Below are 14,354 nucleotides of genomic sequence, written 5' to 3'. Positions count from 1 at the left end.
CAACCCTAACCCTCCCACTCTGCCAGTACTGTAAATTAGTAAATTCTTCAGCCTAGATTGTGGTAGCAGCCTACTGCAAACGGGACCTGGGGTTTTTTCTGTCACTAGGAGACCTGTGCTGGATGCTTCTGTTACATCATGTACTCTCATAAGAACATAAGAACATGCAATACTGGGTCAGACCAAGGGGCCATCAAGCCCAGCATCCTGTTTCCAACAGTGGCCAACCCAGGCCATAAGAACCTGGCAAGTACCCAAAAACTAAGTCTATTCCATGTTACTGTTGCTAGTAATAGCGGTGGTTATTATCTAAGTAAACTTAATTAATAGCAGGTAATGGACTTCTCCTCCAAGAACTTATCCAATTCTTTTTTAAACACAGCTATGCTAACTACACTAATCACATCTTCTGGCAACAAATTCCAGAGTTTACTTGTGTGTTGAGTGAAAAATAACTTTCTCCTATTAGTTTTAAATGTGTCACATGCTAACTTCATGGAGTGCCCCCTAGTCTTTCTATTATCCGAAAGAGTAAATAACCAATTCACATCTACCCGTTCTAGACCTCTCATGATTTTAAACACCTCTATCATATCCCCCCTCAGCCGTGTCTTCTCCAAGCTGAAAAGTCCTAACCTCTTTAGTCTTTCCTCACAAGGGAGCTGTTCCATTCCCTTTATCAGTTTGATCGTCCTTCTCTGTACCTTCTCCATCTCAACTATATCTTTTTTGAGATGCGGCGACCAGAATTGTACACAGTATTTAAGTTGCGGTCTCACCATGGAGCGATACAGAGGCATTATGACATTTTCCGTTTTATTCACCATTCCTTTTCTAATAATTCCCAACATTCTGTTTGCTTTTTTGACTGCCTCAGCACACTGAACCGACAATTTCAATGTGTTATCCACTATGACACCTAGATCTCTTTCTTGGGTAGTAGCACCTAATATGGAACCTAACAATTTGTAACTATAGCATGGGTTATTTTTCCCTATATGCATCACCTTGCACTTGTCCACATTAAATTTCACCTGCCATTTTGATGTCCAATTTTCCAGTCTGAGATGGTCTTCCTGCAATTTATCACAATCTGCTTGTGATTTAACTACTCTGAAAAATTTTGTATCGTCTGCAAATTTGATTACCTTACTCGTCGTATTTCTTTCCAGATCATTTATAAATATATTGAAAAGATCCCTGAGGCACTCCACTGCCCAGTCCCTTCCACTGAGAAAATTGTCCATTTAATCCTACTCTCTGTTTCCTGTCTTTTAGCCAGTTTGTAATCCACAAAAGGACATTGCCACCTATCCCATGACTTTTATTTTTCCTAGAAGCCTCTCATGAGGAACTTTGTCAAATGCCTTCTGAAAACCCAAGTACACTATGTCCTATAACGCTGTATCCCAGGCAATATCCAAGGCCTTCCCTGGCATCCTTGGCACTTCCTGTCCTTCTCTTGGTTGTTTACTGGCTGTGAGACCAAGTATTTCTCCATCTGCTCCTCTTAGACCCAGGCCGGGTCCTTTGTTTATTTCCTCATGGGAAGAAACACCACTCTGCCTTGGGAATTTCCTATTGAGGGGGAAAGACCTTGCAGGGCCTTCTGTTATAAGAAGGGAAGGAGGGGTTCCCGGACTCACCAGCCTTTCTGGCAGCTTTGTCCAATCTCCTCCCACCAGATCTTAAAGCAAGCATTACATACTCTCAAATAACTCCCCCCAGATGATCCTCTGCCCTTGTCTTCTTAAAGGAATAGATAATAGACAACTCGATCCAGAAACTTCCTCTTAAGCTAACATACAAAGACCCATCCTCCTCGATCTCAAATAACTACGACTTTACAAAGAACTCATGCAATGAATATGCTGATTCATTGTTAAATCAAATCAATACCCTTAAATAACAATTCTCCCACTGCTTGCCAAAAAAAGAGCCTGAAGAAAAGTTTGGTTAAGTAAAATGGAGCTCATTCGACTCAGTATCTTATCTTGAAGTAAACCAAATCATCACTAAAATGAAGCCCACTACCCACCCACTAGACTGTATCCCTGCAAGTGCACTGAAAACTGTAAGCAGTGTAATAACCCTGATTTTCACAACCATAATAAACCATTCACTAACAGAAAGACTGGTCCCTGATAGGGCAAAACCAGCTGTGATTAAACCAATCCTAAAAAATAAAGCCGGCAGAATTGATGATTGGGACAATTACCAACCAATATCCAACCTGCCTTTCATCACAAAAGTCCTAGAAAAAGCAGTTTTATCACAATTAGAGAACCACCTAGAAGACAACAATATACTATACCCAAACCAATTTGGAGTAAAAAAAAAAAAAGACTCAACAGAAACCCTATTCATTTCCTTAGCTGACCCTGTATTACAAGGCTTTAATAACAATGACTCATATATCCTGGTACTAATAGATTTAACAGCTGCATTCGACACAGTTGACCATACCCTGTTATGCCACCAGCTAAGAGAAATTGGAATAGATGGAATGTTAATAAATAATTCTCCTCCTTCCTAAAAGATAGGACATTCCATGTCAAACTGGGTAGTCAAATTTCAGACTCCTTCACAATCGATACAGGTGTCCCCCAAGGTTCAGCTCTCTCGGGCACAATATTCAACATTTATCTGATGCCTATATGCACATTACTAGCAAATCTAGGAATGAACTTCTTCTTATATGCAGACAACATACAATTCTAGATCCCATTCAACAAAACATTCAAAATACTGCATCGTCTCTGTCAACATACATGAAGGCCATACAACAAAAACTTTCTCAACTGAAACTAACTCTAGCCCCCCCCCCCCCCCGAAAAAAGGAAATTGTGTGGTTAAAGAGAGATAAAACGATAATCAAACCACCATCCCTAGTCCTAGGAATCATTAATATTACTCCCTCAGATCAAGTACGAGACCTTGGAATTCAGATCGATGAGAACTTCACTATGAAAAAGCATATAAGCAAATTGATCAAAACGGTACTCCAAGCTGAGAATACTACATCGACTGAAACCTTTGTTAACAATACAGGACTTCTGCACTGTCTTACAAACACTTATATTTTCAAATAGACTACTGTAACTCCCTTTTACTAGGCCTACCCTCAAGTCAACTAAAACCACTACAGTTACTTCAAAATGCCTCTGCAAGACTTACTAGGGACAAAGAAATTCAAACACATCACCCCCTTGCTGATTGCTCTGCACTGGCTTCCTGTGCAATCAAGAATTCACTATAAAGTATTAGCTCTAATTTTCAACATCATCAACAATATTAACCCATGTTTATTAGGAGTGACAATTCAACACTGCACACCACAGAGAGCCCTAAGATCACAAAACAAAGGACTTCTAATGGTACCTTCCACTTGGAACACACACCTAATGCAAATAAGAGACTGAATGTTTTCCATAGCAGGCCCCAAGTTGTGGAACTCACTTCTAGTCGATAACAGAAAGACAGAGTTTCAAGCGTGAACTGAAAACTGGGCTCTTTAGAAATGCATACGATTTAATGTAAAATACCATTACTGATAACTGCTACATCAGTACCAGAGATAATGTTAGTGGAGTGAGCAATAAGTTATGAATAATGTGAAGTGTATTGTTAGTGAATTGAAAGTGGTATTTACTGTTAGGTCGACCAAGAAAATGTATGAATATGAGCTAGATTATATTGTAGCTAGAGTGATATCCAAGAACAATTATGATCGTGAACTAGAAAATGTATACACTATGGTGTTGAACTAGAAGGTGAATGTTGACATACAGTATGTGATTGTTGACCATGAATATGAATGTAAATATTGTAAACCATTGTGATCTTCTTTTGGAGTGATGGTATATAAAATGCCTAAATAAATAAATAAAATAAAATTAACAATTTACTATGCCATCTAGTGGTGGTTCACTGGTACTGCACACAGTACATTTTCTCCAAATTACCCAAGAAATCCTGGGGCTCTCCCACCTACCCATAATCTGTTCCAAGATGTGGACCCAATTTAGGGGCCCTGCCACATTATTATGAAAATATCATTTGGTCTCTCAGTCCTCTTGTTTGTTTTTCTCAAAACTATATCTATACATTGGTCTATTTAAACCCTCATATTGTTTTGAAATTATGCTGAATGATGTCCTCTGCCTTTTATCCTGCCACATTGCTAGTCACACATACTGTGTCTAATCTAGCCATGCATTCAATTTACAGTGGAAGAGGACATCGGCGTGGTTATGATTCCTGTTGTGAGGAAACGTGGAACGTTCGGCTATGTAACTGCTGATTTTGTCTCGCACAGCATCTCTGCACTGCCTGATGGTGTTGACTATAATATTACTAATCACTCGGTTGTATTTCACCATGGCCAGAACTGGAGTTCTATCTATGTCTCTATTACCAATGATGATGAGAGGTAATTGAAAGCATGAATTGAAGGTATAGGAGCTGTATTTGTAAATTTCAGAATATGTAAATTTAAATGCTGGGGTGTGTCATATTTCTGTCTGCTCCAAGGAATGGCATTGTAAAACAAGTCATCTGTCTTGTGGAGTGGCAGAAGTGTCAAAGTACTTCAGAGATTTACACCCTAAAAGACTTGCTCTTCTTCCTTTGATCATTTTATTGGTGGTGGTGAAACACCCCAGGTGAACTCCAGTTTGACTTCTTTTTTGATGATATTGTAAATGTTAAATTGAAAATCCTATTGTTAAACCCATATGAAGTTTTGCATTTTTTTCAGATATTAATGTGTAAGCATGCTGCTTTGGGGTTAGGGGTCCTGTATCCTTTTGAAAGAAAAATAAAGGGGATAAGCAGATAGTTCAGTAGTTCTGAGGGTGTCAGTAAGTTCCCTAAAAAAGTATTTTAAATACACATAATAAGAGATTTAAGAAAAATGCTGTCCAAGCATAGAAGAGAAGGTTAAAATAAATCAGGATAATTTTAAAACGAGCACACATGTGGAGTTACACTGCAATTTAAAATCAGGTGCACACTTGCATGCATGTATTTTAAAATACACCTCCCATGCATAAATATACCTCTAATCTTAAGAGATTGCTCGAGAAAACCTACTTTGAGTATCTTTCCTAGGATTTGCCGGCATTCCTGCACGTATGTTGGTGAATTTTCAAACATGTTCACGTGATAGACAAAACAGTTTTTACAATTAGTCCACCAGTTTGGCTAATTAATATTGAGGTTGTCATGACCCCATCTGGTTCTTCATCATGCATGCCCCCAAGTTGACCCAGACCCTCACCCTCACCCTGTCCTGTAAGCCTTTAAACTCAAGATCTACAGACTTGCTTCTCATCAAGAACAGCAGTAAAGTTACGTGGATGACAAGCCAATGCGTACCATAGTCTCTGGTTTTGAAATATGGAGTTATGCACGTAACTGTTGGCTCTCCCTGGAGCGCCCAAGCTCTGCCCATGCCTCACCCCTTTTCTACCCTCTTATTTTTTATGCACACATTTCGAGCTTTTTAAAATCCACATTTCTTGTGTGTGGCCCACATATGTACATATGTGGGCAGTTTTGCATGAGCAACGCTTTTAAAATTGACTTCTATAACAATTCACTGACCAACTTTGTACATAGCACGAGCGTAAGATATGGCATGCAGAATTAGATCAGATGTTGACTGAGTTCTCCGACAGTGGTGAAGGCAGGTTGCAAATAACCCAACAAATTCTGAAGAGTAGATCCATTTCTTGTTGTTTTCACCCAGGAATAAATGATGGCTTTCCCATATCTAACTGGCTAATATTGATTTATGGACTTTTCCTCCAGGAGCTTGTCCAAACTTTTTTAAAATCCTGCTATACTAGGTCTTGACTTTGTCCTTTAGCAACAACTTCTAATTCTTTCTTTTACCATCTTTAAATGCACAGTTTTCCTAGCAATCCAATGCTCTCAAGACCTGCTCACCCACCAGCAAATGCCACCTCTGCTATCAGCACTTCTCAGGAGTGAAGGTTTAAAAACTCAGTAGACATTCACCAGATAAAAAACCTCAGATATTAATATACAGAGAAATTCTTCTCTCACAAGGGCAGGTTTCTATAAGGCTAAGCTAACCCAATTTCATTCTCTGGGCAAGAAAGTCCAAATTCCCAAATTCTACATGAATTTATAAGGAACAAAATACATTTCTGGAAGCTGATATACACAAAAATATTTCCATATATCCTAAGCTACAACCAGAGAAGTCTTAAAACAGATAAAACATTGCAGGCTAAAATAATTCCTCAGACAGTTCATTCTAACAGGATTTCTCTGTCACAGCTAAAAAAGGTCTTGAACCTCTTGAATACCACAATAGATATCAATCAGCATTTCTTGAAAAATTGGGAGGAAACCCTAAGATCTATTTTCACCATCCTGAGTTGGAGGGCCCCAGCTGACCCCCAAAAGTCCCAGGTCCCAACCTACAGAAAACTACATCCCGGAAGTTAGTATGTTCTTTAGCATAGAAATATGTAAGTCTCCTGAGATAGTACTGCAGCAGGGTAAATTTTGCTGTGCTAGACGTATTCCATCTCTTCTTTCTAGAACAAAATCAAGGTCTTATATACCATGAGACCCCCAGCTGGTTCTTCAGAGTTATTTGTTGGATCTAACCTTTTCTATTACAATTCTTATCATTCATGGCAATATATGCTTTTCCTATCAAATTTACAGGGAGAAACTCTGACTAGGCGATTGCAAATAAGCTGGTCACAATTTTCTTCAAAAAATATTTATTTTGCTTCTCTTTTTTATAGGGAGTTTGCTGAGCAGTTTGAAATCCAGCTGATTGGAGCCACTGGTGGTGCTGTCCTTGGACTGCATTTGGTGAGTCGAGTCACCATTGCGAAGAGTGACTCACCAAATGGATTGGTTCGATTTCTTAACCAAAGTCGAATAATGCTACCTAACCCTAACATATCACTGGCTCTAACGCTCGTCCTGGAAAGAGTAGGAGGAGCACTAGGAGAAACTCAGGTATGTCTCACCTATGACTGAATGTGTTTTTCTGCAACTGTAAATAAAAGTGCAATCTCTCTATAGAATATATGAAACAATCTCTGAAGCAGATGACCTGATAGTGAATAACAGACTTGTAGATTGCACATCAGCTTCTAAAGAGAAGAAAGATGTGGGAACAGTATTATTATAAGGGCTCAATTACAGTTGGACCCAGGAACACTAGCCTGGGAGAACCCAAAGTTAATAGATCTCAGATGCAACGCCGGCCATGGCTAGTACCTGAGAGACCACTAGGGAAGACCAGACACCATGGACTTCAGAAGTCAATGGCAAATCTCAGCAGCATTCTAACACAAAAAGATCAGAGTTTTCACGATGGAGCCGTGGTCACCCAATCCTCTAAACCCAGAAATAGGTAGAAAGAAGACAGGAAAAAAAGCAATTACAATTGAATAAAGTGAGTCTCTGCAGTCATGCAGAATCGGCATAAAAATGTTTTCAGAATGCATTAACTAAAGGAGTTCTAATGAATCCTGCATTTAGATGAAGGCACTACATATTTGTTTTCTCTGAAGTTTAACTGGCATTAAGAATTTGTGATGAACATGGTTTGCTTTCGTGTGTAATAAGTCAGCAGAGTAATTAATTGTAGTTATTTCCACCTTAAAGGTGAACATGTGGCTGATTTTGAAGCAGGAATCTTAGATGCAGCATTAATTTACTTAGCTTCAATTTGTCATTCATGTTTTTTAATTGACTATGGAAGTGATGATATTTCAAGCATCTAAACAGAAATTTCAGAGAGCAATGTGATGTTTTCAAAATAAAGCCAAATGTTCAAAACATAAAGAAAACAGTTCAACACTGATAGTAAATACATTTATATTGCATTCAAGATATCTGCTTCATGTTTACTTACAAAACAAACAAACGAGGTTTTATGTCCCAGAATAATACTCACCTTTAAACTAATTCTTCTTACTATATTCATATTTTAGGATTAATCTGTAATTAAAAGGTATTAAGACCCACTTTTTGGAGCTGGTTTGTAGCCATGCTTTTGAACAGGACAGCTTGCTTTAAGTGGTTCAATGCAGTTTTCTTTTTAAACTTGTAAAACATTCTGCAAACCTGAAACATTTTTTCCAAGCTGCTTCTGTGTTGGTAGGTTGGTAGTGGTACTGTGTTTCTGAAACTGAGGTTCTCCACAGGTCAACTGGAATATCCTGGGACCTAATTCCAGAGAGGTCTTGCCTCCCCTGAACAGTGATATTGGAGACCCTGTGAATGGATCATTCCACTTTACAGATGGGGAAGGGGGACTGAGGTTCATCAACTTGAAGATCTACCCTCACGAGGAAATTGAAGTCCGGGAGACTTTTATTGTCAAACTAACTATCGAGAGGGGTGAAAGTGAAATAGATCCCAAAGCAGGAAATATTACACTAATAGTAAGTTATGTTTTTTTTTTCTTTTACTTCATGCTATTGCTTAGTTTTGAGCTTCATAATGATAGTCTTTATGGAACTGAACCATATTTATATTGGATGATCTTTATTTATTGTTATGTTTTTTATTATGTATATGATATTAATTAATTTTATGTATGTTTTACTGTAAATCGCTTAGACCTATTTTATGTTAAGTGATCAATACATTTTAATAAATACAAAAAAGAAATACAAATATTAATATAACTTTCTATTCATTTTATTCTATCCATTATGGCTTTCTCCTCATTGCCTTGATAGAAGTACTCTATTTCTATATTACATTTTTACGTCCCATCCTTTCATTCTAGCAAGATTGCTCAAGGCAGCTTACAATCAGAATAATTTGAAGCATGATACATAAAAAGCCTGGAATGGAGGAACAGCCTAGTGGTTAGATCAGTGGGAAACCAGGATTCAAATCCCACTGATGCTCCTTGTGATCTTACTCAAATCACTTCACTCTCCATTTCCTTGGGTGCAAACTCAGGGCCTGATTATTAATTAAGGCTTTTCTCCCATTCTGCGTCTATCAGAAAAATGCCTAGTAAATGAGGACCTTAAGGATGAATTTTCAAAGAGTTACATGCATAAAATTGCGTATATATGCTCGTAAGTAGGCTATGCGTGCAAAATCGCTATTTTATAAAAATGGAAAGTATACATGCACTGTAGGTTTTGCACACACATGTGAAAAAGAGGAGTGGTCTAGGATTGTTCTGGGGCAGAGCTAATAGTTATGCATATAAGTTGCTATTTTATAAGAGACTTTTGCATGTACATTTGGCAACTTACTATTCTGCTTAATTTTACAGCTGCTAATCATGGTGCGTAATTGATATCAGGCTTGTTTCTTGTGTACTATTAGCAGGGTAGGAGGTCTGAGTGATTGGGTTACTTCAGGCTGAAGAGAGATCTCCAGGAGATCTCGATGACCTGGAGAAGGACTGGGTGGACTGGTGAAGGAATGGGAAAACTGGTGATTTCAATTAAGAGCAATGTTTTAAAATAGGCTGACCTGTGCTCGTAAATCGGGTTTTATGCGTGCAAGTTCTTCTTTATTTTTGCATGTAAAATATATTGGGGCAGATTTTTAAAAAGTACGTGCGCGCGTACTTTTGTTCGCGTAACCGGCGCAAACAAAAGTACCGAGCCGCGCAGCCTGCCACCGTTCCCTCCAAGGCCACTCCGAAATCGGAGCGGCCTCGGAGGGAACTTTCTTTCTGGCGCCCCCCACCTTCCCTTTCCTTCCCCTAACTAACCCGCCCCCTGGCCCTAACTAATTCCCCCCCCCACCTTTATTTCAAAAGTTACGCCTACCGGTGCGCCATGTTCCGGTCCAGAGGCCGTGTCCACACCCCCAGAACGCCCCTCCAGCCAGAACCACACCTGCGGCCCCGCCCCCGGAGCACCCTCGATGACGCACCGGCCGTGATGCCCCCGACACGCCCTCCCAGGAAAGCCCTGGGACTTACGCGCATCCCGGGGCTTGCGTGCACCGCCGAGCCTATGCAACAAAGGCTCGGCTTGCGCAGGGGGTGGAAGGAGCAGCTTTTCGGGGGTTACGCGCGTACCCTTTGAAAATCTGCCCCATTGTGAATATTCTTAAAATTGGTAGGAAAAGTATGTGTTTTCAGTGCAGTGAAATACACGCTTTCAATGCATTGCATTTATTAGGGATGTGAATCGTTTTTTGACGATTTAAAACAATCGTCAGATATATTTTAAATCGTCAAAAATCGTTAGAGCCGCGATACAATAGCAATTCCCCCGATTTATCGTCAAAAAATCGTAAATCGGGGGAGGGGGGAGGGCGGGAAAACCAGCACACCAAAACAACCCTAAAACCCACCCCGACCCTTTCAAACAAATCCCCCACCCTCCCGAACCCCCCCAAAATGTTTTAAATTACCTGGGGTCAAGTGGGGGAGGGCGGGAAAACCGGCACACCAAAACAACCCTAAAACCCACCCGACCCTTTCAAACAAATCCCCCACCCTCCCAAACCCCCCCAAAATGTTTTAAATTACCTGGGGTCCAATGGGGGGGTCCCGGCGCGATCTCTTGCTCTCGGGCCACGGCTGCGTTAATAGAAATGGCGCCGGTGGCCCTTTGCCCTTACCATATGACAGGGCAAAGGTGGCACCATTTTGGTTCCTGTCACCCGATGTCACGAGTGCAGGAGATCGCTCCCGGACCCCCGCTGGACCCCCAGGGACTTTTGGCCAGCTTGGGGGGGCCTCCTGACCCCCCCACAAGACTTACCAAAAGTCCAGCAGGGGTCCGGGAGCGACCTCCTCCACGCGGGCCATATTGCCAATATTCAAAATGGCGCCAGCACTACTTTTGCCCTCACTATGTCCTGCACTCGGACTATCGGCTGCCAGTATTCAAAATGGCGCCGATAGCCTTTGCCCTTACTATGTCACAGGGGCTACCGGTGCCATTGGTCAGCCCCTGTCACATGGTAGGAGCACAAGATGGCGCCGGCCATCCAGTGCTCCTATCATATGACAGGGTCCGGCCAATGGCACGGATACCCTGTCACATGGTAAGGGCAAAGGGCCATTTTGATTAGTGGCAGCCGACGGCCTGGGAGTGGGAGATCGCTCCAAGGATCCCCACTGGACCACCAGATACCTGTAAAAAGTTTTTTGGGGGGTCGTGAGGGTGGGGGAAGCTAAGGGATTAGTTTTAAAGGGTCGGGGTGGGTTTAGGGGCTATTTTTGTGTGCCGTTTTCCCGCCCTCCCCCAAAACGATAAGAGAACCCCCACAATCGATATCGTGGGGTTTTCCCAACATTTTGGGGGAGCCCCCGATTCCTGACTATTTTGAAAATATCGTCCGATATTTTCAATTGTCCGAAGCCAGATTCACATCTCTAATTTTTAATGTGCGCAGCGTAACCAGCAGCTGTGAGGGAATCCTAGTGGTGGGGTTCCCTGACTTTACTGCAAAAGTCCTACCTTTGATCATCTTCTCCTGGGACACCCAGCCTGTCCTGGCCCCTTGGTGTGTAGAGATTCGATTGAGGTCTCCTGCTCTTGTTCTTCCTTCCATGGTAGTTCTTTCCTCCTTTTTTTCACTGATGTTTCTAGGGGACTTCTCTTGGGGAAAGTCTGTGGGATCAGGCTCATTCTCAGCACTGCAATCGTAGTGGGGAAGAGGGATCAAAAACCTCCCCACTCTGTTCAAGTTAAACTGGATACATGTTCTGCCTTCACTGTCTCTTGCAGCAGGATCCATCACTGGTGCTTGCCTACTTAGGGTTTAGCATAGACTCACAGTCATTGGTCCCCTGTAGAGAGCCCTTTTGCCTCTAAATGGTATCAGGCTTAAAATTCTAGCTTTCTATAAATTAGAAGAAGGACCCTCAGGCAGGGAGTCCACTGGGAGGTAACACTTCTAAAATAAACTCCTTTGGGTGAAGCTGGGAGGCCCCACCAGAGTGTGGCAAAAATACATCTTTACTTCTTGACTGCTTCCTCAAACTGAACCCATGGTGTCTTAAAATGGCCGGGCCTAAATAGTGTTCAGGAATCCAGTTCAGAGCCTCCAGGTGGGAGGGACTGAGAGGTATAGATGGCTTCTTACTAGAGTGTTATAATACAGGGACAGCGACATCTGGTGGCCAGAACGGGTGGGTCTGCCACATATTTCTCTTCCTGTATATTGTACTTATAACAGAGCCTTCTCACTTCTGGTAGCATGCAGGTTTGTAAAAGGTACTGTAGCAGACATGTAATGCTGGCTTGACAATTCCCTGGAAAGCTGCTTTAAAATGATAATTACAACCTTATGTATATGCTCTTGAAGTTGCCCAAACAAGCTCAGAAAATCGACCTGACACTTCTTTTATTTACATTGGATTGGAAATATCCAGTTTATACCCTCCAGAATAAGGAAGCTTTCCAGCAGTCTTATGGCCCGATTTTCAATAGTCTGCATAAGTTGCCTAATGTGCATGTAAGTGGGTCTGTGGAGATTTATGCTGTTATATAAATTGTGTGGCAGGAGCCTCTCAGCTTATTAAAAACTGCATATTTCTGCCTCAAAAGCACACACATATATTTCAGTATCTGTATCTATATGTAATGCTGGAAAACGCATAGCGTACACGTAATAACCTCGAGTTATATGCCGAGGTATGTATTTTATAAAGGATGTGTGTGCTGTACCTATGTACATATTTAGAATCACCAGTTCGCCCAGACCTTCCACCCAAAAACTGCAGGCAAAAGACAAGTGCAGTTTCACTTCTGCAACTTAACAGGTATAAAAGTGCATGGGGAAGTTTGGTAATGTATGTGTGTATGCCACTTACCTGTGCACGTAATGCCAAATCCTATCTCAGAATGCCCCTAAAACTGCCCCCTTTTCCCTGTTAACATTTACACGTCACACTCCAAGTACTAGCATATACGCATGCACATGGCTACATGCACAAGTCTGTATTTTCATGTTATGCATGGAAACCTTTTGGAAAATTAACCCCTTAAAGAATAACATTAATGCATGATCTAGGTTTCTTAACTGTATTTCTAATTCTTGGAAAAGTAAACATTTTATACAGCAGAGAGGTGGCTGCAGAACTGAGCCTTCTTTCTCCATACTCAACTTCGGGAAACCAGAACAAGGCCAAGCATCCTAAAGATTATGGGATATTTAAATATCATTTTGAAACAAGTGTAAATTCATATACATCAAAGATGTTATAAATCCTAATATTACAATGGAAGAGGCATTACTCGGCATGTAAAAAACAATTATAGTAACAAAGTTAATAAATGTTAGTGGCAAATTGTATTTGGCACAAGTTATAGCAAAGATGTGGCAAATTTAGATGACTCTGGGTAAAATGTACTCTTTTGTACTAAGACAGGACATGTTAATGTCATGTGCTGCTCATATCTTAGGTACAAATATCATTGATCCAAACTACATGTACACTGTAAAACTCCTGATCAAAAAGGCTCCAATTTGTTTTTCTTAATCCAAAACTCTGAAGGTTTAGGAGAGAGGAATGAATTAATTTGGAAAAATTGGGGGGGGGGGGGTGTTGGCTGGAGGTAGCTGTTTCTTTGAATGTAATGAAATGAACGTATCTGAGATGGCTTGAGATTTGGTAACCAGTGATCTGTTTGTTTCACAACTATGTTGTGCCCAACCGTAAGCTAGGATTGTTTATTTTCCCTGTACTGTACATATTATAGGAGTTATCGGAACATTGCGAATGTATTCATTCCACTGAATTTGTTTTGCAGATCCAAAATTTTGGTGATCCAAATGGAATTGTTCAGTTTGCTGCTGAATCACTGTCCAAGAAAAACTATTCTGAACCAGTGGACGGGCCACTGAACATTACTCTGTTTGTCAAACGAGTTCAGGGTACCATGGGGAATATAACGGTACTAGAATTCATTATTTTGAGGATCTGCGGGCAAATTAGAGATCTTTGCCAGTTCTTTGATTTTTATGCATCTGGCACCTTCTAGATGGCACTCTACAGCCTTTGATCCATTGCCCATCCATTTGGGATAGGAATGAATGGTGTAGCTTCAGGCTTGCTGCTGTTTTTGGTATGGAAGACACTGTGTAGAAAATGCCAAATGTAAAACTTGACTTGTCATCTAGTGTGCAAAAACTGGAACAAATTGATAAACAAACATGGTAACTCGTTCACTGATGATAACTGAAATGTAAAAATAACATCATGGAGACTAGAGATGTGCGAAGCCCCAACCTTTTGGTTCATGCTTCGTTTTTGGCCCGCTGCGGGAAATTTCGTATTTCCCGTGGTTCGGTCCTTTTAAATTTGGGGGACCCGAATTTCGGATTAGTGCGCACTAACGGGGTTAGTGTGCGCTAAC

The 14,354-nt window shown here is 41.0% G+C and overlaps 1 protein-coding gene across 1 annotated transcript in view; it reads left to right on the top strand.

Moving 5' to 3' along the window:
• ADGRV1 (adhesion G protein-coupled receptor V1) overlaps nucleotides 1-14,354 on the top strand; it is a 1,128,533-nt gene that overhangs the window by 467,001 nt on the left and 647,178 nt on the right. Inside the window, exons 66-69 of the mRNA XM_029573357.1 lie at nucleotides 4,231-4,432; nucleotides 6,789-7,008; nucleotides 8,205-8,444; nucleotides 13,749-13,892. Coding sequence (XP_029429217.1) covers nucleotides 4,231-4,432; nucleotides 6,789-7,008; nucleotides 8,205-8,444; nucleotides 13,749-13,892 — 806 coding nt within the window. The remainder of the gene's footprint in view (nucleotides 1-4,230; nucleotides 4,433-6,788; nucleotides 7,009-8,204; nucleotides 8,445-13,748; nucleotides 13,893-14,354) is intronic.

The sequence above is a fragment of the Rhinatrema bivittatum genome, chromosome 1 (genome assembly GCF_901001135.1).
Source record: "Rhinatrema bivittatum chromosome 1, aRhiBiv1.1, whole genome shotgun sequence".
Lineage (NCBI taxonomy): Eukaryota > Metazoa > Chordata > Amphibia > Gymnophiona > Rhinatrematidae > Rhinatrema > Rhinatrema bivittatum.
Note: the sequence above shows the minus strand (reverse complement) of the source record. Positions and strands in the feature narration are given on the sequence as shown.